Genomic DNA, 27,276 nt, shown 5'->3' on the forward strand with positions numbered 1-27,276 from the left:
CCTGCAGGGGATACTGTCAGCGTGCTTGTACTCCATTCTGTGAGGCCGAGTATCCATAAGGCAGAATATGTGAGGTTTTCAGGGAAGGCAATGATTTCATCTATGAGTCACTGTGCCTCTCTATTACAAACTAAGTCATACTGTGCCCTTTTATGTCATAGAGATATAGCATTAAATTAAACAAAGTCTAAGGAAACTTGAGGAGACAAGGGGAAAAGCCTAAAAACTATGAAAAGAGCTAGAACCTTCTGAAACCAACTTACCAAGTTACCAAATTTGTGACCAGACTTGAGAAGAGTTGGTCAGGGGCTAGCTGCACACCAGATCCTTGGGTTGATAAACAGTGTGGCTGCATTATTATAGTCATGTTCACTTAATAGCAAAGGGTCAAGTAAAATAAAATAGTTTGTATGGAATGCATAAATATCAGTGGTGCTTAACTATAAACAATATAACCAAGTGTCATTCCTACTTCAAGATGCTTCTGCTATGCCCCAGGATGTGGAGAAATTAAATATGTGAAACTTATACATGAAGATCTGTACCCAAACATTACCTGTGATCTGTTAACCTAACAGATGAATATCACTCTCTGACATGGTAGGAGAGGACACTACATGGGAAGGGATGTCAAAGGGAGAAAGCGCATAACGTCCCTTTCAGAAATGTGGTGGAGTCGAATCCTAAAAAAAGGTGTAATGTACCCTTTTACGGAGAACTATGCAAATAGAGGCTTTCAGCTATTTTGAACACTTTGAGAGCAGCCATTGTTTTTCATTTATTTTTTTAAACTTCTTAGTTGAGTTATAAATCCATTCTAAAAAGCAAACAATGTATCTTAAATAAGCAGCTTGGCAACTTGAAAACTGAACACATTTATGGAACCAGCACCCAAATCAAGAAAGAACTGTGTCAGCATCCCAGGAGCCCCTCATTCTGTCTCCCAAGTCTTTTTTCCTGACTTGGGTGACTACTTTCCCAATTATTAACAGCATAAATTGATTTTGCTGTGTTTGTACTTAATGCACATAGAATTAAATGGCTTGTTCTCTTTTCTCGCTGGCTTCTTCTGCAGGGTGTAGGCAGGAGAGTGAGTTAGGGAAACACCTCTGTGTCCTGAGCCCTCTGACTTCTAGAAAGTTGCTCTCATACTGTCAGGTCAGTGTCTCCCCTCCCACAAATTCACTGGAATATTTGTAAAATGCAACATCTTCCTCTTGAAGTCTAAATGTCTTCAGTTCAAAAAATAATTATAGAAAGGCTTTGTCTATGAAATGACAACTTCACACATAACCTCACTGGCCTGTGTACACCAGCAAAAAAATAAAAGTCTGTCCAGTAATGGAACAATGTGTGTGCAGATGATGAGGCTGCAGAAAGATATTTAATAATGTGGAAATAAATATTTGTATAGACAGTGTGTAAAACATGAGTCTGTTTTAGTCAAATGTGTATCTGTGTACACATATATGAATGTGTTTATATACGTATATGACACACCAGTGCTAACAGTGATTATCTCCCAGTATTGGCCTTATAGTGTTTCATTTTTTTCCCTGTGAGGAAGTCTTTTTATCTTTTAAATTATCTACACTTTGGGCATTGGTAAGCAGAATTTTTATATTTATTTTTCCCAGTGTTAATATAGATGATAAATTTGACTGTAAAAATGAGTATTTTAGGAATCTGATGATGGCATTTAGCTATTAATACTTTTAGTGTCCCCTGGATTTTACCTTGATCTTGAATTGGGTTGCCCACCCTTCTCATTTCCTTCTAGCCAGGATCGACGGTGGTTTCTCCATACTTGCAGGGTTGTGCACCACCATCAAACACCACACATACTTGGTGATATGCCTCAATTTCCACATCTTCCTTTGATTCAGAGAATCTTTTATATTACGTCCTATGAATTTACCCCTTGAATGTATTCTATCTTGCAATATTAACTTATTTCAAGGGGGCAAATCTTGACTGAACTCATGAATGTAAGTGCATTGAGTACAGTGACCATGTACTTTATTTTTATTATCTTTGTAGTATGTGATATAGGACTAAGGACCCAATTGGTCTCTCACATGCTCTTACTGGAATGAGTTGGAATGAATTGAATTAAATTGAGGAAACACACCGAGAATTAGTGAATTAATATTGTACAGTAAATGACAACAAATACCAATGCATAATTCAGAAGTAATTAATATGCAAAATGTGATAAGCCGATTTAATGAGGTAGGATGTTCCTGTAGCTTCCTAGAATTTTTCATTTCATTATCCAATAGGTAGCAATATTTTGTGGTTAAATTGTGTGCATTAGTTTGCTTGGGCCGCCATAACAAAGTATCACAAACTGGGGGGATTAAACAAGAGAAAGTTGTCTCTCCATTCTGGAGGCCAGGAGCCGCCCCCCTTCAGTGTATTGGAGGGGTGGGCTGTGCAGAAGGACCCGTCTCATGCTGTTTTCCTCACTTCTGCTCGCAACTTTTGGTGTTTGGTGACTTGTGGACACATCGTACCATCCCCTCTGCCTTTCTCTTCATGTGGCTTTCTCCTTGTGAGCCTCATGCATCCAAACTTGCCCTTTCTATAAGGACACATGTCATATTGGGTGAGGGCCCACCCTAATGACATCACCTTAGTGAATTACAATGGTGAGACCTTACTTTCCAAGAAGATCGTTTTCTGAGGTACTGGGGGCAAGGGCTTCAATATGTGCATTTTGGAAAGGCACAATTCAACTTATAACTCAGTGTATTCGATGCTGTGATCAATAGCATTCTAAAACTTCCTTCAAGTACTTAAAAACTGTTGGAGAAGATAAGGTACTTTTGATATTAAACCTTTTTCAGAGCAGTTGTTTGCAAACATCTTTTCCCATTTGGTTGATTGCCTGTTTGCTTTGCTGGTGGTTTCTTTTGCTGTGTAGAAGCTTTTTAGTTTGATACAGTCTCATCCACTTAGTTTGCCTTTACTGCCCTTGCCTTTGGTGTCATATTTGTAAAATCCTCTCTAAGACCAAGGTTCATAAGTTGAGAACCTATGTTTTCTTCTATGTAATCTATTGTTTCCAGTCTTATATCTAGGTCTTTGTTTCACTTTGAGTTATTTTTTGTGTATGGGCACCAACAGCGGTCTATGGCTCCCTCCATCTCAGCAAAGCAGAACCTTGTTTGCATGAGTTCCCCTCTGTGCTTTGAGTCTCTCTGATGTCTTCCACTACAGATTCCGTCTGCAGAATCTGATTTTGAAGGGCTCATACCTAGACTGGACACACATCAGCATCATCTCTTTTTTCATATGAGGTCAGACCGTCGTGGGAGTGTTATCTGGTCACAGTCACAGGGTCCTCCCAACCCCAAAGGGGAGGGATTGGTACAAGGGTGAGAGTCATTGGAAGCTGTTTCTAGCAGGTTTCCTGAAACAGGTTCAGGGCCCAGAATCTCCCAGGTATGACTTGGCTAAGCCTTGCTTTCCTGGCAAAATGGAAGTTACAATATGTACTTTAAAGACACCGTGTGGGAATTAAGTGTGATAATGCATGTACATTGGTTAGCATAGCACTCACAACTATTTAATTAAAACAGCAAATAATCAATGCACACATGCTTTAGTTGTAGAAATAATGCAATTATTGTTGAACAGTAAGGAGATTCCTCAAAAAATTAAAGACTTAGAGCTATCATGTTACCCAATAACTCTTCATCTGGGTATCCACCTGAAAAATGTAAAAGCATCTATTTGGTATATCGTCATAAATATTCTTAATTCATTAGTCAGTAATGAAAAAATCCCCTTCTGGAACATTTCTAAATTGAATATTTAATTTAATTCAAGAAATACTTGTTAGGCAGCTATTATGTACTTGTCACTATGTCAGAGTTTGGGAGTTGTGTAAAAGATTCAGATATTGCTATTTGCCCTCAAATCTTTTCCACTTCAATTGCTTAGAATGAAACAGATACAACTAAATTTAATGCTGTCCAATCAGTGGTAACTTATGTAACAGGTGTGAGAACAGAAGAGGTAATTAGCCTGGAAGAGAAGGTATCACTGAGGAAGTGGGTGCTGCAGGTGTTAAAAGTTTCAGACTCTATAGCAGGCAGTCTAAGGCCCGAGTGGAATCGCCAAGGGCACATGGCTGTGGATGCACTTCCCATGAGAATACCGTGGTCACAGTTTTCAGGTGAGTTAGCACCCTGGGTCAGTGGTCCAGAGAGGTGAGAGGCAAGGTGGGGGTCAAATTATCAGAGGGGCTACAGGTGTGATCAGGTGTTTGCACGTTGTTCTGAGGCAAAGAAGAACCCTTGAAAGATGTTTAGAATTGAGGTGGCTTGAGCTAATCGTTGTATTGGAAAACAAAGGCTTGACATGTGGCTGCTTTGAAATAGTCACAGGTGCACTTACATGGCTGTCTTCGCCATTCCCTGGGTGAAAGGACAGGCAGGTTAGAACTGTAAATGCAAGAAGGTAGTTGAACTTTACAGATGGCAAAAGGGTGGAGGGAACAGCATTAGGTTTATTTGTTAACAGCGCCATAGTATTACATTTCTGTGCATCAGTCAGTGTAAAATAAAATCTACTTATTTTAAATCCTTTTAAATGGTGTTTAAATATTTCCTGATGACACAGTCTGCTAAAGTATTTACCCTTGGTGCAGATTTCCATTAACCTTGTTGCAGATACTAAGCCCGAAACTGTATTTTTCGGAGAGGCCTCGCTTATGGAGTAGTCTGGTGACCTCATTATAAACCCACATCTGGGTGCCCTTTGTCTTTCTATTCAATTTAGAAAATTCAGCAACTCTAGGAGAATGCCTCTATTAACAGAACTTACATTCTCAGATTATTAGGTTGTCCTTTCCCTAAAAATAAAGGCATAGAGGGATTAAAACCTCTAATGCTATAAATGGTGTAGTGAAGCACTCAGTATGCACACACCAGGGATATTCAGTGAGTTTAGTTGTATTTAACATGTAAGAAGAAAAAACAGGCAAAGATTAAATTCAAAGTACTCTTTCTATGTGTCTAAATTTTGTCAATATTTTTTTACTGTTTTTAGTGAGTCTGTATAAATCCTTCAGTTGCCTAAATGGTAAACATTTATATTTTTGTAAATTATTTCCCAAACAGTATTTCTGCAGCATAGATATAGAAATTAAATTAAAAAGAAGTAATGCTCAGGAAAACTCGGGTTGTTTCTTTTAGTAAAGATTTAGCTTAATAATGAAGCTGGAACAAAAATGTGTTTTCTCCATTCACCCAAGTCCTGGATAGCTATCTTAACTGGTAAACTGCCTTTTATAATATATTTGGGGTTTTTTCCATGAAAAAAGTCTGAATGGTTCAGAAACAATGCTTCTTATTCATTTTTGGTTTTACAAAGTAAATATATTCGATGGTCATGAGTGTTTCAATTGCAAGTGTTAAAAACCCAACTATTTTATCTTTAGATTTTTTTCGATGGGATCCATTCTCTGTTTTAACTTGTGGGCTTTCCCCATGGACTGGAGAATACAGTGTGCGCCAGCTCTGAATTCAGGCCCTTCTGGCTGGGAACCTTCCCAAGTTCAGATCAAAAGATACTGAGGAAGGACACTAATTGGTCCATCTTAGACCATATATACAGCTTTGGGGTCAAAGAGGCAGGATGTGGGTTCTGGAAGAAGAAGAAGAAAGAATAGAAAGAAAAATAGAGCCCCTGAGGGTGTTATTATGAGACGCAGTGCTAACTCAATGTAGCTCACTTGTTTGTCATATTACAAATATTAGAACCTTACATCCGATAAAGCCTCAGCCTTACATGTGTGTTTTTTATGAGCACAGTTTATAAATCTGTTTCCTTGGAAATCATCCAACTTTGCCCTCTACCTGGGTCCTTGCTTTTGAGAATGCCCATGAAATTTTATCTGTTTTCTAAAAATTGTATCTCTAGTTTGTTGATTTATTTTCTCCCATTTTTGAAACACTCAAATCTGTCAGAATAGAGAGCTTCCTGTCCAGAGTAAGAAACAAGGTTTTAGAATAGCCCTCCACTGTTTTTGTATTGTCAGAAGGCCATTCGTTTCTTGATTTTTATCATCTGCATTAACACATAATTTCATAGCCTTCCTAATACTATTAGTAATGCATTGCACCCTGGGATCAGCTTTGTAGCGAAAGTCTAAATAACTTAAATACCCTATCTCTATTCATTTGTGTTTATTCAACATACATATTCAAAAATGTCACCTGCTATACTTTTTAGACACAGATTTCTGAAGACAGAATGGTAAACTACATGGACCATTAAGTCCTAAGTTATAAATTGACAGCTGGTTTAAATCATTAATAAAAGCCACCAAAAAACAGTAATAAGTAGACCTTCTCAAACATTTGTAGACTTTTATATTTTATTGTGCTTAAGATGGTTCCAAAGTGACTGATATTTGGCCATATATAGACATATGTAATATGATATGTTTAATATAATATATTATAATATAGATGAAAATGTCTCATGAACCTCCATAGAAGACTAGTTAAACAATGTATGGCTAATATTGCACTGGAATAATATGTGGACACTGGAATATTCCATGGTGATTTACCAGATCAAGCAGACCTTCCCTAATAATGTGGCAACCTTAAGCACATTGTGAAGTAATGGTGCAAACAAGTGTATTATATACTCTGGTGACATTTGTGTCTTTGGTTATATACTTAAACTATTTCTGGAGGTGCACATAAATGTGTAATAATGGCTAACCTCCTGGCAGGGAACAGGATAATTGGAAAACAAGGGTAAAGAGAGACTTAATTTTCATGTCAGCTCTTTAGAATTTTTTAGATTTTTGGAAGGTTTGTACATACTGATATATTATACATGCAAAGTCAAGAACAATAAAATTGCAAAAATAAAATTATTCCAGAATGGTCAATTGTAAACTGAAGAAACTTAGACAAAAGTAGATAAACGTCACCCAGTTTTCACCCCCCGGAGATACTTACTAATTATATTTTTGCGTATGCACTTCCCCTCTTCTGATCTTTTGTGGAGGTTGTCAATGCACAGACACGCACATACGGTTTGGGTCAGTCTATTTTATAACCATTGCCACTTCATAATAGGGATGGCACTACCAACTCACTAATTTTTTTTCCTAAATCTTGCTTTAAGTGGCTGCATGATATTTAAAAATATTTCACGGTATAAGCAAATCACTACAATACTTGGGTTACTTGTAATTTTTCTCTATTATAAGGTAAATGACAATTTCAACATCCTTTTATATAACATTTGCATGCGTATATTTTCAATTCTTTAAAATTCCCCAAGTATTTTTGTGCTATTTACAGTTATATAGTCTTCCTGTTTTTTAAATACTTGTAATGTATATTAAAGATGTTTACCATTTTCATGGAATGTGTATTACCTATTTTTGTCATTTGTAGTTTTTTACTTTGTTTATGGTGGTTTTTAAATTAAGTCATTTTGCTTAGCCTTTTAGTCAAATCTATAATACTTTCCTTCATCATTTTTTTCCTTATATTAAAAATCTTAGATTTTTATCACCCCCAAGAACATAAATATTTTGATTTTTTGATAACATATTCTTTCAAAAATATTTTCACATATACCAGCTCCTATGAGCCTGTAAATTACACAGTGGCATAAAACATTTAAACAATTTTATTTTCACTTGGGAAATTAAAAAAATAGAGATACAGAAAATTTAATTGATTTGCCTGTATTCATGAGGTCAGTTAATGCTATGTATGAGACTAGAATGTTGGTGCTCTGATAATTTTTTAACTCCTAAATCACAAATCTCAACTAGATAAGTTTAAAGAATTATGAGAAATTCCATGACATGATCATATTCAGTGGTGTCAAAATAGTAATACAACATTTGTATCTCCATCGCCTCATCAACGTATTGTTAAAGACAATATGTCAAGTCAAGCGTCCGGTTCAAATGCTAGCTTTAGTGTTTTAAGTTTAGAGCCAGCCTACCGATATTCCATGGAACTAACATTGTGCCCTTATCCATGGAGGAGATACAGCAGGACGCAACAGTTCTGCAGAGGGTGGTGTTGAGAAGAGAGAGGAGCCATTTCCCCAAAGTCAGTAATGAAAAGTTACACCTGTACACCAGGATTTTATGACTTCCTGCTCCATGACCTATCTTCCTCATTTCAATTAACCATAGCCATGAAGGACTAATGTCTCCTCTTAATCCATTCACAGAAATGGTAGTTTGCTAGAGCTACCATGAAAAAAATATATCAGCTGAGGTGGCTTAAGTAACAGGAATTTATTTTCTCACAGTCTTGGAGGCTAGAAGTTCAAGAGCAAGGTGTCAGCAAGATTGGTTTCTCCCGAGGCTGTTCTCCGTGGCTTGCAGATGGCCACCTTCTGGCTGTGTCCTCACTTGTCTCCCTTCTCTGATGCACATCCCTGGTGTCTTTCTTTGCGAGTCCAATGCTCCTGTTCTTGTAATGTCAAATTGGATTAGGACCCACGCTAAAGGCCCCATTTTAAACTTCATCACCTCTTTAAAAACCCTGTCTCCAAATACAATCACATTCTGGGGTACTGGGGTTCAACATGGATTTTGTAAGGATATAGTTCAGCCTCAGCAGTAGGTATCCTTTGCAATGACTAGGCACAACTGTGTACCAAGGTAGTAAAAATGAAACACCTTATCTGTTTGTTTTTCTAAGGCAATAATGCTTGAAGAATATTAGGACAACATATATTTCAAGAATGCTGATGTGTAGTTCTTTCATTCATTAACTTACCCACACCCCCATTATTCATATACCTTTGTTATGCAATTCTGAGACTGGAGCATATATTGGCATATGAGACCTAACCTGGTGCTGTAGGACATGTGTGGTCTTCCATTTTCCTCTTTGTGTTCCCACCTGTCATATTACTGAGCATCCTCTACTGGAATGTGTGGTGGACTTGGTTGTCTTCACTAGACTGTGATACTGCAGGTAGACTGGTAGGCATTGTATCTTTCATATTCTTTTTTTAAATTGTTCAATTACAATTGTCCCAATGTCTCTCATTGCTCTCCCCTGCTCTGTCCACCCCCAACTCTGGTAGTTCATCCTTACCCTGTTGTCCATATCCATGTCCATGAGTCATTGGTACCTGTTCTTTGACTAAACCTTTTCCCTCCTTAACACCTTCCATCCTTCCTTCTGGTCACTGTTAGTCTGTTCCTTGTTTCCGTGCCTCTGGTTTTATTTTGCTCATTGGTTTGTTTTGTTCACTAGGGTCCTCTTACTCTGTCCTGAATACCTGGAAAGGCACATGCACATAGTGGGAAAACAATAAAGATTGTTTTATAAAAGTGAAGGACTGAAGGAATCATTTTTTTCATTCATGGGAAAACTAAGCATTATATGGAGAATGTGCCAGAATAACCACCTGGTGTTCAGAAGCAAGTTCGGGACTGAGTATTTTGTCTGGGGCTGACAGCCAGATCCAAGTTGATTGGTGACAGAGAAGTGGCATGTGCCCCAATGCTCGACATCCTCTAGGTGAATATTGCTTCCTACTTCTCCATCTTGCACGACTACAAAGACGATGGCAAGACTCATAGCACTTGATTTGTGCAAAACCTGTGAGAGGTGCCATCCCGTGTCTACAAATATGACTCATTACATTCAAGTTTGCAAAAACCGATCAATTGTTTTTAATGTTTATAGACGTAATATAATTAAATTCTCTGTAATTACCACCAAAATACTGGTACATATTTAAACATAAAATAGTTGCTTGACCATGAGTGGGGAACTTCAGATGAGTGTTAGTGAATGACTTAGGATGTAGACAAGGCCTTCTTGGCACTGATTTAAAAATCTCATTCCCCTGTTGACTATACTCCCCAGTTACATTCAAACCTCGAATGGTAGAAAAAGAATTTGACTCAAAAATTTTAAAAAATTCCAATGGAGTTTAGGGAAGTTTGTTTCCTATATCCCAACTTTTAAAGGCTATTTTGCAGAGACGATATACTTGTATTGCCCCCTCTTCATTTTTTCTACCCTATGGTGGAAATATATATCAGTCCAGCGACTCCTAGGGAAATAGTACCAAATTTGCAAATATTTGAATATCTATTTCATGTGGGAAGATTAGAAAGTCACTTTCTGCCACTTGTGTAGCTCTATTATGCAAAAATCAAGAGGTTAGAGGCCATAAATTCTATTAGGTTAGAACTCTGGGTGTCAAAAAGACTATATAGATAATATTAAAAGATTTCCCTCTCACTGAACCACTACTATAAAGATCAACTTGGTTTTGAAAATATAAATCAAATCAATGTTTTCCATAAAGCTATATACCTGTAGTGTAAACTGAAATTCCACAAAGTTTTGAGCAGACATTTCTCAAATTCAGCCTCTATAGAAACCCTGAAAATGTGAGCATTTGGGGAGCTCATAGTAAAATATTAATGCTAATACATTATCTTCAATTTTGCATCTGTAAGTAGTTCGGTGCTAACATCCTCCTTGTAATTTGTTGTTAATCAGTGAAATTTGAGCTCCTCCATAAATTAGTTCTTTTTATCAGTAGTAGTTCAGTCCCCATCGTGGGAGATACGCTGTAATTTGCAATTTTGCACAAATATTCTTCTCAAATCATTTACCATTTCATATCATAAGCAATATAAGTTATTTATTTATTTATTTGCATTTTTTATTTAATTGTTGTTCAAGTACAGTTTTCTGTCTTTTACTCCCATCCCAGCCCCCCCCCCCAGTGCTCCCCACCTCCTTCCCATTTCCACCCTCCTTAGTTGTTCTCCATGTGTCCTTTATATTAGTTTCTGTAAATCCTTCCCCTTTCCCCCTGAAATTCCCTCCCCTCTCCCCTCTGGTCATTGTCCGCCTGTTCTCTATTTCAGTGTCTTTGGTTATATTTTGCTTGCTTGTTTGTTTTGTTGTTTAGCTTCCTGCTAAAGGTGAGATCATATGGCATTTGTCTTTCAATGCCTGGCTTATTTCACTCAGCATAATGCTCACCAGTTCCATCCATGCTGTTGCAAAGGGTAGGAGCTCCTTCTTTTTTTCTGCTGCATAAAATTCCATTGTGTATATGTACCATAGCTAGTTAAAGTGGCTTGGAATCATGCTTGCATACTTAGTATCTATACCAGGTGAAGCATAGTACCTCTCATGTTTGGAAAGTGTGACCCAGAGCAGTGTGCAATTCAAAGACTTAACTGAAACCCCCTTGTCCACATCTTATTATCTGCCTCATAGCAGCATATAAAATACATAACACATGCCCAGCAAATATTTGTGTGGTGAATAAATAAATCAATGGCAAAAGGCTATTTTTCAATGTGTATATTAAGTGAAGTAAGCATACTTTTTAAAATAAGAATTCAACTATATGTTTTGGGTTTAACTGGAAGAAAATGCCCCGGGCTTTAGAGATTTGCATGATAAAGTGTATTTTAAAAGAATACAAGTATTATTCACTGTGTTTGTGAGAGTTAATTAGTGAAGCTCCATCTAAACAAAAGAATCAGCCTCTGCTGTGTTTTGATGATGGTTTAAAATCCTTGTCTCTTACCTGTGTAACACACGGTCCTTTCTAAAACGTTTTCATGGCAGGCTTATTATTTCTTTATAGCGATTGTAAGTAGAGGTGTTACAAATAACACACTGTTCTTTTTAACGAAGGAAGAAACTCAAGCCTGAAACTTCAGTGATTCACTTGTATTGACCAAAACCAAGACTAAACTAGAACCCAAGTCTTTGCTGATTCCTTCTCTCCTCCCTTGCCATCCCTCCTCTCCATGCCCCCCCCTTCTCCATTCTCCTCCCCTCCCCCATCAAGTCAATGACTGTAGATTAATGTATTTTGTTTTGGTTTTTGTTTGTTTTGTTTTGTTTCTTCTAAACAGTTTTAAGAGGACTACAGATGAATGATATATATATATATATGTATGTTTAAATGAAATCTTTTATTCTTTTTTTAATTTAATTTATCCTTACAAGGAAAGGGAAGGAGAGAGGGAGAGAAACATCAATGTATGGTTGCTTCTCGTGCGTCCCCTGCTGGGAACTGGCCCTTGCTGGGAACTGGCCTGCAACCCAGGCACGTGCCCTGACTGGGAATCGAACCGCGATCTTTTGGTTCGCAGGCCTGTGCTCAATCTGCTGAGCTACAGCAGCCAGGGCAGAATGATATATTTTTTTAAAAAAGAGATCTCCTTCTGCTGTCTCTCCTCTCCTGTAGACCATACCGGTTTTCACTTTCCTCTCCTGAATCTGTGCACTAAAATAAAGACACTGTCCATTTAAAAAAGACAGAATTCCAAAACCCAAGCCTCTACGCAGTGGGCTCCGATTGATTGTACTTCAAAGGTGATATAGATCAATGGATGATGAACAGATGGACAGATGGATGGATAGAAAGATAGATACTCATAGATAGGTGGATAGGCATAAATAGGTTTATCTCACATTTTCCCAGATCTCATTAGTCTGAAATTACAGATATGTCTCTTTAGTTCCAATACTCATATTCACGTGTTCCTTGCTCTCGGCCAGTGCTGAGTGTTCTCTGCCTGCCGCCATCCTCATGCATTTGTGGGGAGCCATGTAGGTTTGTCACAGGTGCTAGAGTCAGGCCATTTCAGTATGCCTGAAAGGATATGGGGTCCCAAAGGATTCCTTTTTGACTTCAAAATACCGCTTCCAAGGGTTTGTGTTAAGGAAATAATAATGTACATAATCATACAGTAAGTCTATGTTAAGTCCTATCATAGAGATTAAATTATGTACTGAAGCACAAAAGAGGAATTCATTCAAACTGGAGTCTAAGAAGGCTTCCTGTAGGAGGTAGCAGTAGATTTGTGTCTAGGGCAGCATGCAAAGTTTTGCCAAAGGAGAAATGTGTCTGTCTTGCCATCCAAAAGAGAGATACTGGGTTTTGAAGGCAGGTACTCGTTACTTCTCTCATATCATACAATATCCAGTATGGGCTGGGTTGTATAATAAGCATTAAATAAATATTTCAGGATGGATAATGGGCCTGCATGAAACACCACTCTCAGGTCACATTCTGTAAGCTGATGGTGGCTGAGTGTGATCTGGGAAGAGTTCACTTTGTGAGTAACCGTAGTCTGCCCATGGGCAGCTGTGGCCGGTGTCCGGCACTGGGTTCTGAGAGAACTTGGGGACGTTGATTCGGGCCCAATGAATCAACTGGTCAGCTGACCTCTGCGGCTGAACCTTGTTCCCTGTGCAGGGCCAGTAACAGCACCTGTTGCACAGTTCTTCCTAAACTTAACTGAGAAAGAACAAGGTGTACTTAATAGCACTAGCCAAATAGTAGGTAGTCAGCGTTAAAGCTATTATTTTTATGCAATTAACAATGTTTTACCTTTACCATAACATTTTGTGAAACACTCATTAATAACTTTTTTAAAAGATTTTATTTTTATTTATATTTAGAGCAAGAGGAAGGGAAGGAGAGAAACATCAGCGTGTGGTTGCCTCTCATCTGCCCCCAAAGGGGGACTTGACCGGCAATCCAGTCATGTGGCCTGACTGAGAATCGAACCAGCGACACTTTGGTTCATAGCCCATGCTCAGTCCACTGAGCTACGCCAGCCAGGGCTCATTAACAACTATTCTTTCCCTGCCACAGGTAGACACTTACCATTCTCATTATGTCTCATTAACTTCTGTTGATTAACAATATGTCACATAAATTGAGTATTATTTTGCAATATAGTAACTGGCTCCTAAGGTTATTAAAGAATATGATAGTAGCAACTATGAACCTAAATTTGGGGTGGAGGGAAACCTTTAGTTTGGCATGAAATATTTAGCTAAGTTGCATGACTAAAATTTGTTCAGAAATATTGCTGGAATGTTCATCACAATTCTCTCTCTTTGGTTTGTGAGTTGTAGGCATTTGTAAAAGTCAAAAGCCCATTACTGACTCCCTAATTCTGTCATACTCCATAAACAAAGTAGATTGCACTGGCGTGGGGGTGTGTATAGAGAGAATGGAAAGGGGGATGGAACTGCTCTAGGGGTATATTAGTATAAAAGTAACCAAGAAAAAAACCATTGGGCTCGATATAATATAATTTGCTGTAAATTGAGTATTGGGGTACTCAGGGACCCAGGCTGGAAGACAGCTGGCAGAGAGCACTGTTACCTAAGAAGTTGTCCTGTAAGCCTTCTGTCCTCCCCAGCCACCAAAGAGAAGAGAAGGAGGAGGAAATATCCATCCTCATTAGCAAAAGTGACAGCAGCAGTCCTTATTTTTTCCTTCCATACTGGTGACTGTCAACTCCTAGCAGGCCACCACCCCACCACCTCCTATCCTCATAGGGGAACCAGTCTCCATTTTCGTACAGTGAGACTTCTCACTGCGACCTGGCCTTCGCTATTCCGCCATCAGGAGGGTCCAGAGGGTGAGGAGTTGTAAGAGGAAGCCTGGGAGACTGCGCATTCTCATTCCCGGGGAGCTGGTCCCCCCATGTGGACGTGCAGCTGGGGCAAGGATGCTCACGGGGATGTGTTTGTTTAGAAAGGCAACTAAATGGAATATAAACTGTGCACACATAGGGGAGAATCAGGAGACGTTCCATGAATAATATAAACTTTCAACAGGGTTTTCGTGAAAGGGGCATTTGTGGATTTCTCTGATGAGGTGGAAAACATTGTGAGTGAAAGTAGAAAATGAGTTTGGCTATACACCCAAACTACATAAATAAATATAAACAAATAAATATGTGTGTGTGTGTGTATATATATACACACACATCCATACACACCAGGGCAAATTAGTTTGAAAGGCCAGAACTGGATGTTGGCAATGGGTAATTGCTCATCTGGCCGAAAGGGAATCAGGTTACAAGTTAAAGCTTCTACGAGGAACAGGAGAACAATGATGCTCTGGTTAAAGAAAAGCTCTGTTTTTATTAATTACAAGGTCAGAGTCTGAGTTTTCTGGACCCAGAAGGCTGAGCAAGCCTCTGGGAAGCAAGGGCTGCCCAGTGGCAGAGGTGAATGCAGCCTGGCCCAGCGCATCGCTCTGCAGACTTCTGCGGAAAACACGCCACATTGTGGGTCGGCCGTCCAAGTCCTGTTCTCACTGAGGTGTGACCTGGAAGTGGTTCTCAGGTTGGGCTGCCTAATGACAGAGGAGATATGGTCCGTAGTGACCTATATTGCTCCAACAGTTTTAAACATCCAGGTGACGATTTGGGGGAAGGATGACGGGAGCGGAGAGAAGAAGCGCTCGTTTTTAGTTGGAAGTTGTTAGCCAAACTACTGGACAGCATGCATTAGGTAATCAAGAAGCGAGAACTGCTTTGCAATTTTCAAACGGGAGGCACCAGCAAGAAGATAAAAATTCCTCAGTTTACACCAGGAGTTAAAAGAAAATCATTGCCTACTTATTGGTTCCTTTTATAAATTGAGATCAATGAAATTCTCTGAACAGCAGCATGAAATCAATTGTAAAACAGCATATAATTCATGGATAGTATTGTAAATTATAGTTTGCCTGACAGTAATAGGTGAGGTTTCCATGCGCTGAGCGGGGGCGGGGTGGGGGGAGGCCTGGGGGGGAAAGGGGGGTGCATTTCTGCACAGTGCCCAGGGATCCAGTCCTGCTGCCTATTGGACTGATCTGTTTTTCTCCTCATTCAAAATTCTCTGTTTGATCTGATGCAAATGATGCAATCAGGCAAATGGATAGCAGTATGGTGTTGCTGGGGGCTCTGACACACAGTGGCCTGCTGTTTTCTGGCTTCCCCCACCCTCCATGGACTCCACTCACGTTTGCGTACCCGCCTGCAGTTGCTGGGATCCGCTGATCCATGACATTGCCCTAGAAGGGCCTGGTCACGTCTGTGGAGACATACCACCAAATCAGCCACCGTTAGGGCAGGAACGTTAGTCTTCTGTTCCTCTTGGTTTTAAATTTGAAATTGCTGTTTGTTTAGGGCTTCAGCCCTGAACAACGCCTTAGTCCTGCTTCCCCTGGGACCTTCTTTTTCAGTTTTTCAAATTCTTGGGAAAAAATATCTACCATTTTGACTGTTCTTTCTCACAAAGCCACCCCCCTACCTGCCCCACCTAATTGGGCCTCCTCTTGTTTTGTTTTCTTTCCTATTTTTCTCACTATCTCCTCCCCTTTTACCAAGGATTTCCTCATCCGGTCACCTGGGCAGCCCCCTCTAACGTGCGTCGTGCCGTGTTCTGTTCCCTTCTTTTCTCCGTGCCTCCTTATTCAAAGGACACCAGTGACACTTCATCTTCTTATAGAAACACATTAAGAATAATCCATTTTGGGGTGGACAGTGCAGGCATAAAAATGACTTGGAAGTCAGAAAAGCTACTTAATCAGACTGGCTTTCTTTGTCCTGTTGAGTTTATAGTTTTCGAGAACCCCAAGAGAATCCTCAATTCCCATTGTAGCAGTGGCATTGGATTTCCCAAACCAGATAGAGTGATTATTTTGTGATTTAATGTATCTTTAAAAAAGAAAACCAGACACACCATTGGAAATCAGTTTTAATTGCACACAGGTTTGAAAGTCTTGGCTGCATGGTTATCATAAGCACGAGTCAAGTGCGAGGTGAGCAGGAAGCATTTACAAATCTCAGTTAATACGAGACCCACCTATCCTTCTACATCTGTGAATATCTGCGTCTTTATTTCTGTAACTTGGCTGAATGTCTGACATCACTCCCCACAGTCACTCTTGGGGTCTCTCCACCCCACAAAGGTGTGAAAGCTTCCAGGGCCTTACGTGGCTTCTTGGCGTTGGGCATGTGGCCACCCATCCAGGATGTCGCCTCCTCTGTACACAGGGAGCCCTCCTGAGGTCACCCCCTCAGATGCAGCAGGGCTCCTGGTGGCTCCCAGGTCACCCTCCGGAAACGAAAATCACCATGGTGTTTTCAGGCATCCTGCTTGCCCCCTGGCATACTCCAAAGTCATCTTTTGCTGGGTTCTGTCCCCTGCCTGGAGCTTTACCTTGCAAATAGGCATTGGGGTCCCACTTCCCCAGATCATATGCATTTTCTGTCCCCTTCTTTCTTTAGAGAAGAATTTAAGTGAGGGAAAGACATGGGATCAGGGGCAGGGAAGTACAGGAAGAAAACCAGGTCGATCTGGTCTCCCGTGGCACGGATACCAAACGCAGTAGGAGTTCAGAGGGAGCTAGACCTGAGGGCTTCCACTGGAGACCCCACTCCATTCCTCCAGAGAACTGGCCCAACCATGGAAGGAGACAAAAAAATAATAAAAGGCCAGTACAATAAAGGAAGAAACAAGGAGACGAGATAGTAACTGCTGAGAAGTGCCCAGGGTCCAGTTCAAATGAGAAAACTGAAAAGTAGAGCAGACTCTTCAGCCTGTGCAGCAGTGTCTCCCAGCCCCATCTGACAGAGAGGTGGCGTACTAGAGAAATAAGATGATGAGTTTTACCCAGGGCTTGGGATTGAGGCCGCTGATGGAGAAGAGCGTTGTGGAGATGAAGAACTTCAGAGGCCTGGAGAGTGTGCCTTTGAAATGAGTGATCAGGGATCACAGTCAGGAACAGCAAGTGGTGTGAATGCTCTGGAAAGAACAGACTGGACCCGCGTAGCAGCAAAGAGAGGTGGGAGGTCACGGGGCCATGGCTGGAGAGGAGAGATTTTAAATTGAGAATCTTGGAAACGGTTCCAGAAATGACCAAGCGGTGGGTGTAAATAACTAGGCTGGATGTCGAAAACACAAAGTCCAGATGAAGGACATTACATTTGAGGGAGTGAACGTGAGGCCAGATTCGGGGATGAGTCATTACTGAGGACCTCGGAGTTGCCCAACACCGGGAGTGTGGTTGAAGAGGAACCCGAGCCAGTGCGGACGTCACTGAGGAAAGGCGAAGCGTGACGTAGGAGCTGTGAGCAGGTGCCTGTGAGGCTGGCACTGGGCTTTCTTCAGTGATGAGTTCGTATTGGGGTCCCGTGGCTGGCTCTTCTCCATCTGTGATACACATGGATGTCCTAGAAAATTTGAAACTCTACATCATAAAATATTTGAATCACCCCTGTGCCGTCACTCTGAGAAACCACTGTTGACATTTTGGTGTACCTCCGTCTCTTGTTTTATTGTTGTTGGTTTTTAATGAAGCACTGTTATTTGAGAATTATGTCTGGGCATCCATACAAGTACAAAAAAGCATGATCATTGTTAAAGTTGACACAACTTGGGGTCGATTCATTCAGCAAAATCACTGAGTACCTTGGCAAAGGAACTCTTGAGCACTGCATTAGTAAACAGATTTTTCTAATGCGTGTGTTCAAAACCGACAATGTACTAGGCACTGTGCTAGGCACTGAGGATGAAGAATGAGCCTAGCACCATTCCTGCCCTTACAGAGTTCACTCTGATGGACCAAATATGTAGTTGTGTAAACAGGTCATTATGTCGGTGTCACAAGTGTTATGCTGAAGGTGTGTGTGCCAACACCAAGGGAGGCAGAGGAGAAGGTTGGAGCTCCATCTCGTGCCAGAGGTCACGACAGAATGTGTTAGGGACATCTTAAGAAAGAAACAGGCATTTGCCCTGAGCCTGGACAGCCTGAAGGTCAAATAATAGCTGGCCAGGTATAGAGGAAAGAAGGGAATTCAGCAAAAGGAATTATGAGCTCAAAGGTATTGTTATAAGCTACATATTTGAATTGCAAAAGCAACTCCTGTTGTCTTCAAATGTGCTTTAAAAATAATTTGAATGTCTCATTTATTTTTTTAACAGAGCCATGGAGCTAACTCTACACTCAGAAACTGATGTACCTGGTCAGAGACATTCAAGAAAACAGTCAAATTGTTAAAATGAAAAGGTTAACTGAGTAGTTTGACTGACAGTTGTCCATTTAAAAATACCAATAGTATATGTAAGGGATGAAACAAACTGTTGTTATTGACTTTGATGGCTATTGATTCTTATTTTCAGCTTTGCTTTAACAGTTCTAAGTAGGAACGTAGAGGAGGGGTGAAAGCTCTGGGTTAAGATGTATAATTGTAAATAAATTCTTGTTTCCCGTGTGCCCTAGATTTAGCAGTGTTTACGCCCCACCAGTTTCTACTGCGCGCGTGCACACATGTGGGATGTACAAACAGCTCTCTGGTCACACTGCACACAGCACAGCTGCCACCAGAGCACATGGACCCCCCAACCCTGACGGTCCTGGATCCTAGAACTATGCACGCACAGTAAGTAGAAATATTGTCTCTGTCACACAGAGGTGCACGCAGGAATCTCAGCGAGTTCAATCAAGGGAAAGGTTTGTGACACAGAATTAATTTTATTGTGATTAAATGCATGGGAGTGATTAGTTCAGTGGTTCCTGGGAGCCTTTGATCATCACTCGCCAACTTAATTTCCATTCTGTCTCTGTGCAATCAGGCCAGGCGACATTTGTACACAGCTTCTGTGCACACTCCAATAAAGAGGCAACTGACCACTTTCACGTCCGCCTCGGCTTTTTAGGGGCGAGGTGTCACTTGTAATAATGTGGAATTACAGGGTTCACATATGCATTTACTGTTTGAGGATGAACTAGGACCTTCTTGTTCCTCTTCCTTTAAGGTCACAAAGGAACTTTCACATCTAGTCATGTTCCGATTATTTTTGACATTAGTGATTTTTATCTGTTCTCTAATGCAAGAAGTACTGGGTATATTGCAGTATTGATAAAAACTCTTTTATCACCAGTTAATACTTGTTTGTATTCATCTCTCTCGGCCCCAGTTTTCTCATTGATGAAAGAAGAGTTTGGACTAAGTATTTATTTAAGCAGAAAAAAACATTAGTCATATCCCATTGTTCCAAATCTAAACTGTCCCGTTGGCTTTCCTTTTCCCCCAAGCCAATCTCACGTTTTTGACCCCAAAAGATATCCTAGCTAGAATTCTAAGTATTTCTCCATTTACCAATTTCTGTCCATTCCATGACTTGCCTATTCATTCCCACGGACACTCTGTAACCCTCAGGCAAAGTACTCCCCACCTTTCCTACCAAGCCCGACCCATCTATCAAGGACACAGTCGTGTGTCTTGGTCCTGCATCTTCTCATTCAAGAAGTCTGACTTCCCTCCTGAAGTTCTCCGTCCCCACAATTTCTCTGCACTCTATAGCTGTGTGCTGATTGTTCGGTCTCCTCTTCTTTGAAGACAATTGCGTTATTCTCTCCCCTTCCCATTTCTCAGGAGCACTCAGATGTTTGACTTTTCCGTTATTGTTCTGTGGCTTCAGTTCAAAATCAAGTGCTCACTCACACGTTTTTGTATGATTAGCTAATAAAAATTGTAAGTAACTGGAGAACAGGCACTGTGACTTATTTTCCTTAAACCATTCAAAAGAGACATTTCATGACTACTCAAGGTTCTTTTTTTAAAGGAAAGCCCTTTTGGGCTTTCAGTGTGTAGTTTTACTGTGGCATAAATTCAAGTTCATATGTGTCCTATAAAAATTGGGCACATTTCAGACTTGACTTGAATGAGAGATGATGATCATGCTGTATTTTTCCATTCCTAGGTGGAAACAACCCAGAAAAGTAAATGGAATTCTGGAACGCTATGTATTATATATTTCAAATCACGTGCATGATTTTACGATTTGGGATGTCATCTATAACAGCACAGAGCTTTTCGAGGATCACAGACTACAACACCTTTTGCCTGGCACTAAATACCTCATCAAGTTGGGGGTCAGTCCACTTTACCTGTATCTCTTTCCCTGCCCCTTGCTGCTTCTCTGTGTCACATCTTCTCTCCCTCCCTCACAAAAACAAATGAACAAAAAACTCACGTATTGCTCTTCACACTGAACACTCACTTCACATCCTAAATGTGAATGATGCTGATCTAATACCTACATTATTTTATGTTATGAGAAAATGATAGCATAACAATCTGAGTAGTAGGTTTTCCAAAATCTAATTGAGAGTCATCTGGAATTATTTCGTTCTTTTTTTTTTTTATTATTTGTAGCATGTCATGATTGTTGAGGGCTTTTTCTAAAATGTGTGAATTAATAAGGTTATTTCCCCAAGGAGATGGTATTCATTTGAAAACAATGCACAGTGTAAAAATTTAGGTCTTATTTTGTAAATTAAGCTTTAAATGACCCCCAGATATTCTCGTTCATTATTGTGTTCTGGTTTACATTACTCTTCTATTTCAAATGAACAATCACTAATAAAACCCTAGAATCAACATAGTTTAGAGGTTTCCTTGGACAGACCATAGCAAATTTTTTCATGCAAAATAGCACTTTTATACAAAGGTCTTTTTAAAGACCTTGATATTACGGTGGAATTTATACGCAGTAGTCCCTTTTGTTTTTTGATGAAATGTAATCTTTTTTAAGTTTAATAGCACATCTGAAAATAACTGAATATAAACATGAGATTGTCCCTATTTGTTTTAAACACACTCTTCATTTTATAGCAATATCTATATAAGGGTATTTGCTTTGATAAATGCCATAGAAAATATTCTGCTCTTGATTATGAATAAATTTACATTTATGTAGACACTGTGTATGCATTCATTTTACTTAACATGCTCTTGAGTGCTCTAAATATTATACCACGAGCAAATAAACTACATTCAACTGTTGCTAAGTGTCTGACCTGACACCATAAAACAAGGGCAACCAGACAATGTTAAAAGTCCTGTTCAGAGCCAGTTCCATGTGCCTAGGTGTTCAGCACACAGATGTATTTATGAACAGCAGCTTGGATCACTCTATTACCCACGATGTAAAAAATATATGAACTTGATTTTCAAAGGCTAGTACACAAATCCACACTCTTTTCAAAACAGTTGTAATATTAAAATCTGGAAAGTTCTCTATTTCTTAGAAGCAACCACAATTAAACAGAAATTGTCATGCCCTTGGTTTTTATTAGGGACTGGCAAAGGTCAAGGAACAGGCCTACCCTCCAGGCCATTTTTAGGATATGCGCTGCAGTCAATGAAAGCAACCCCCTTGACCTGACTGGTGTGATTTAGTTGGTTGGGTGTCATCCCACAAAGCAGAAAGCAGCCGGTTCGGTTCCCGGTCACTGCACATGCCCGGGTCGAGGGCCCAGTCCCCCTTGGGGCATGTGTGAGAGGCGACCAGTCGATGTTTCTCTTGCACATCAATATCTCTCCTCCTCCCTTTCTCCCCCCTTCCCCTCTCTGTAACATTAAATACATACAATCTAAAAGAAGCCCTTAATCATTTATGTTTTATAAATCTATGATACCTTGAAAAATAAACACCACTAGGTTATGATTCCACTCTCCCGAGTTTCAATTCAGATTTTGCCCCTATGTGGACTGAGGCAAATTTACTTAACTGCACTGAGTTTTATGTTTTCCAAGCCCTAAAATTCTATGATGCTAAAAAGGTGACCCTGAACAATATCCTATGGAGTCAAACAGGATCCATCTACCACTGAGTAATGTTGGTGCAAGATGTCATACAGATGTGGCAGTCTTGCCCTAACTTTTGTTAATTAATTTGCTCACGTTTTTTATTATTTTTTATTTGGCTGTATTTATCAGGGCAGAAAATACACTAATTTATGTTTGGGAAATATTTAACAAAAAGGTTTTTTTTTTACTCATTCACCAGTTAATTAAATGAACCAGAATGTTTTAGGTTCATCTTAATTAATTGAGGGATTATTGTATGTTGCATAGTTTAAACATAATAACTGGCTTTCAGGGTCATTAGATTAGTAGATGGAGATAGATTCTCAGCTAAGTGGAGTTGGCTTTATAGAACCTTAGCAGGTTGAAGTGTTGGAAAACAAAACATGCAGGTATCAGAGCCTTTGAGTAGACATTAAAATAGTGGCAAATACAGGGGAATTGGGACCACTGTGATTTCCTCCAGACCGAGAGGAAACCTGTTACTTCATGTGTCTTCGTTTAATTGCCCATGTTGCCTGGGTTATCAACTCTCGCAGAGAAGGGGCCATGTCTTTCAAACTTCTGTCTGCAGAGTCAAGTTCAGTGTGTGGTGGGAACTGAGCACTCAGCAAACAATTCTTTAATGACCGGACCCCAAGTATATCTACTTCAGTAAGAATCTGAGACTTCTGATATAAATTAATTGACTTGCTGTAAAATGTAAGAGTTGGAGGCTGTGTGATTCCGAACTTACACTCTTTTCACTAGAAGAAACAGGATACCATGTTCTTATACTCAACAGATGATGTTGTGAAGGGTGGTAGTCCCTAATAGCAATAATATCAGCAATTAAATGAAGAAGATAGTGAGACAAGTATCAGGATAAGTGTGGTCTGATCATTTTCATATTTCTTCTAGACATTTGCCTCTTAATGAACATTGTGTTAAATGCATTTCCTGAAAGGATTCTTGGAAATGATAAGCTTCGCTTTTCAAAAGGTCATGTGTAGATAATCTGGCCTTGGTCTCTTTCATCACACTTTAAAACATGCTGCATTCTTAACATCCTCAGACCCAACTTATCTGAAAACAAATGTTTGGAAAGAGAAAGCTAGTTTTCAATGTTCCTAATAGTAATGTTTTTAAAAATAACTAATAGATGTTATTAGTTATGCATTTCATTAGATTAAAACTGAATTCCCTATTGGGTCAAGTTTCTCATCAATTCAGGGTAGTATTTTGACTTTGCATTTTTGTTAATGGTCGTCATTGATGAAAGCTAGAGAGATGGGTTGAAACACATTGCTTTGATAGCTCAGAGTTTAAAAGACTTTGCAGTTTCATAAAGCCACCTCTATCCATTCCCACTATTTTCTTTAGATTTCCCAAGCCAGAATTTTAATAAGCATTCGGTTGCATTGAATGCAGTGGCCCCTGGTACTGGCAGGTCAAACAAGGTACTGATTGGTTCAATTTCATTTAGATGATATCAGTTAGATTAGATCAATGGGGAAGCAACCTTAAGGACCTGTGTTCCTTGCTGATGGACCCTGCTCTTTACACCTCCAAATACATGCCAAAAAATGTGGAATAATATTTTACAGGTAATTTTGTTATTTCAGCAGCCCCTTTATACATTTTGTGTCATTTACAGGGCAAATTCTCTCATGAACTGTTTAGATTCTTAAGAAGTTCTTTGTTACTTTACTCGTTTATGGGTCTTTCATGACAACCCAAACAAGCAGTCCTTCCAAAGCAGAGGATGTCTTTGTTTATCCCAGAGGACATCCTAAAATGATCAAAACAAAGTAAATTTTAATCCACGTTCTTTTTTTTATATTTAATTTTACATCACAAAGTTTACTATTTCTTTGGGCAGAGTTAGCAGGGAAAAGTCTTAAGTTATTAATGAAAAAATATAGTGACAGACTATCAGAATTAAATCCCATTGCATTAAGGGTTTACCAATAAGATGCTGCAATATTTTTTCCCTCCCAAGGGGAAAAAAAAATCTAGGAAATGCAAAGGATGAGTTTATCTCCCTCTGAGGACTGGAAGGAAGGCCCCTTTGACCGCTTTCTGATGATAACACAGCTGTCCCTCATGGCCTCTCTTCCTGCCACATTTTCTGGTGGACTTTTAGCACATTGGGGATGATTTGATTTTTCCATTTTAATGTTCAGATCGTTGTTCTTGGGCTCACAGCGACGTGTCCTCAGGCTTGAAGTCAGGGTTTCACCACAAGCTCAATTGATTCTTCTTTATTTGCAGAGGCTCATCCTCAGGAGGAGGGTGGCGTCTGCCTGGCATGTGTATGCACGGACTGCGGCTGAGAATTAGAGGGAACCCACAGAGGTTAATGAGGTCCCCCCGATCATAATGCAGTTTCATGCCCGGGCCCCAGTCTATCCCATCTGAACCTTGCGTGTGCTGACGAGAACTTATCCTGCAAACATGGGCTAAACAGCCCGTGAGACTGAGCTCCATGTCAATGGACTGTGTGTTGTTATTTGTACCTTTAATGAATTATTTGCAATAATTTTGCAATATTACCCTTCAGCGTAAAAGATCATTAAAAATCAGTCAGCCTTCTCCCATCTTTAGGGGAAAGAATATGGGCTGTTTTAAGTATCAAAAGGCCATTCCTCATTATCACACTGAAAATCAGGGACAGGCCTAGAGACATACAGAGGTATTTTAATCATTTATATTAGTGATATCTGCCTTCTGTGGAAATGAACTGAGTAACTGTCTGCTTTTTGCATTGTTCTATGAATTGGCTACTTTTTCTTATTAATTTGGTAAAAAAAAAAAAAAAGTAGGGTTTTTTTTTAAGATTTTTAAATTCCATTGTGCAAATTACAGTTGCAACCTAGAGAGATGCTTGAACAAAGCTTAAGTATAGTTTTCAAATATCTGTGATATTTATATAAAGACCTAATTGCTAATATTTGCTAGCAAACTTAGTCTAGAAACAGCCTATGTGCCTGTCTCAGCTTCCTGGAGATATGCTTATCCAGCAATTCAGGGAATGCAGATATTTTCCTAACACGTTTAAACGTTTACTTGAGGATTTTTTGCAGTTTTTTAGGATAGTATGCACCAAGGTTTCCAAATACGTTTAACACCCACATTTCTCTTTTTGGCATGAGCACTACTACCTTAGTGGGGAATTGGTGTAGGGGACAGGCGGAGGGGAAGTTCTGTGGTCCATTTAAGTTTGTCAGTGGTTTAACAAGGCCCATTTCCTTCTGCATAGAAGTCTGACTTGACCCTTTAAGGCATTAAGCAGTCACTCAATGACCTCTTTGCTGCTGATTTATGAGAAATATTGTTGTATTCAATTACACTGCTATATTGGCCACACGATAGTAAAGAAAGGGCAGGTATATTTTCTGTACATATTTTTTTTTCAGAAATCACTTGTTTTCTCCTGAAGAAGTCTTTGGTCTCTAGGACTTTTTTCATGTCGTGTCAAATTCATTCTACAATAGGGACCTTCGTACAAGGCGAAGTTAGTAAGGGCTCTTCACCCACTCACTATGCAGATGTGGGCAACAGTAGGTTCGCACTTGCTCATAAAGTCTCATTAATAAATAATGATAGTGAATAAACCCTGTGCTTTGCACACTCCCACCTGTGACCTGCTTTGGCCCACTCCCGTGTGCCCTGTCTCTAGGCTCAGACTTAGGACATAGTCTATTTCATACATCCATGCATTCTGTGTTATTTTCTAACTAATTTTTGAAGATGGCTGTCTCGTGTCCTTAAAAAATTAAAAAAAAAAACACTAATTAAATGTCAAGCCTCAGTACTGAAACAAATGTATTTTGTGCGGTAAAGGGAGTTTTATTTCAAATAATCTGAAACTCATCTGATGAATTCTCTCTCTTCCATGTTTATCTAAACTTTTGGGACCCAAAGTGAAATGCGCTTTTCTTCTCCTTCCATCTCTGTTCAGGCTTGCACGGGGGGTGGGTGCACGCTGAGCGGGGCCAGCGAGGCCCAGACTGCGGAGAGCGCACCCGAGGGTGTGGCCGCCCCCAGCGTACACTCCTATTCACCCCACTCCTTCAACGTCTCCTGGACTGAGCCTCAGTATCCGAATGGTGAGTGAACCCTTTTAGCCTCAAGTGAAAAAGATGATTAGCAAAGGTAAATTAATATTCCAAATGGCAGCTTATAGGTGGTGCTTCATTTTTAAGGATCATTTTAGCACATAAAATACCTGAGATAGTATCCTTGTCTGTATTCGGGAGACTGGTTTTTAGGCTCCCACAATTTTGGTGGCTCAAAGGTGCCCCCTTTTGATAGTTCCTGTGTACTGCATCTTACGTGTAATACGTTCCCTGAGAGGTAAAGAGAGCAAGCAGGGGATTCCCTGAGAAGGCCCTTGTGACAATGACATTGGATTTTCAGTGACTTCCTGTTTTTGACAGTCACCCACTTCTTCTGAGTGTAGAGGGGTGGAAAGTTCATGCCCATAGTGTATTTCAAAATGCTTTTGATTTAGTAAGCTTATCAAGAGATCACTGGGAACTCTGTATTTTCCATATGTTATTTATAAATATTTCAGCATACGGTTTTTTAACAATGCATACATTAAATATATATACATGTATACTTTGTTTGAAGGGGATTGTGCATATTACTAAGTGTACACCTCTTAGCATAGTTTAGCGAGTAAAGTTAACCACTTCAAGTTTGCTGAAATAACATCTTCATAAAGAATTTTTGTAATCACGTGGGGTAGGAATTGCTTTATTCATGGATTGAAAGTATTTTTATACTTCACACAGCATAGTGTCATTGTTCAAAACCACAGAAGCTTATATAACATCACC

The 27,276-nt window shown here is 39.7% G+C and overlaps 1 protein-coding gene across 1 annotated transcript in view; it reads left to right on the forward strand.

Annotated features, from left to right (window-relative positions):
* The window catches only part of USH2A (usherin), a 530,092-nt gene that overhangs the window by 244,270 nt on the left and 258,546 nt on the right, over positions 1 to 27,276 (forward strand). Inside the window, exons 33-35 of the mRNA XM_037069500.1 lie at positions 19,078 to 19,237; positions 20,562 to 20,733; positions 26,394 to 26,541. Of these exons, the coding sequence (XP_036925395.1) occupies positions 19,078 to 19,237; positions 20,562 to 20,733; positions 26,394 to 26,541 (480 nt within the window). The remainder of the gene's footprint in view (positions 1 to 19,077; positions 19,238 to 20,561; positions 20,734 to 26,393; positions 26,542 to 27,276) is intronic.

Source organism: Sturnira hondurensis, unplaced genomic scaffold (genome assembly GCF_014824575.4).
Source record: "Sturnira hondurensis isolate 20B ecotype Veracruz unplaced genomic scaffold, ASM1482457v3 Scaffold0018525, whole genome shotgun sequence".
Taxonomy (NCBI): Eukaryota; Metazoa; Chordata; class Mammalia; order Chiroptera; family Phyllostomidae; genus Sturnira; species Sturnira hondurensis.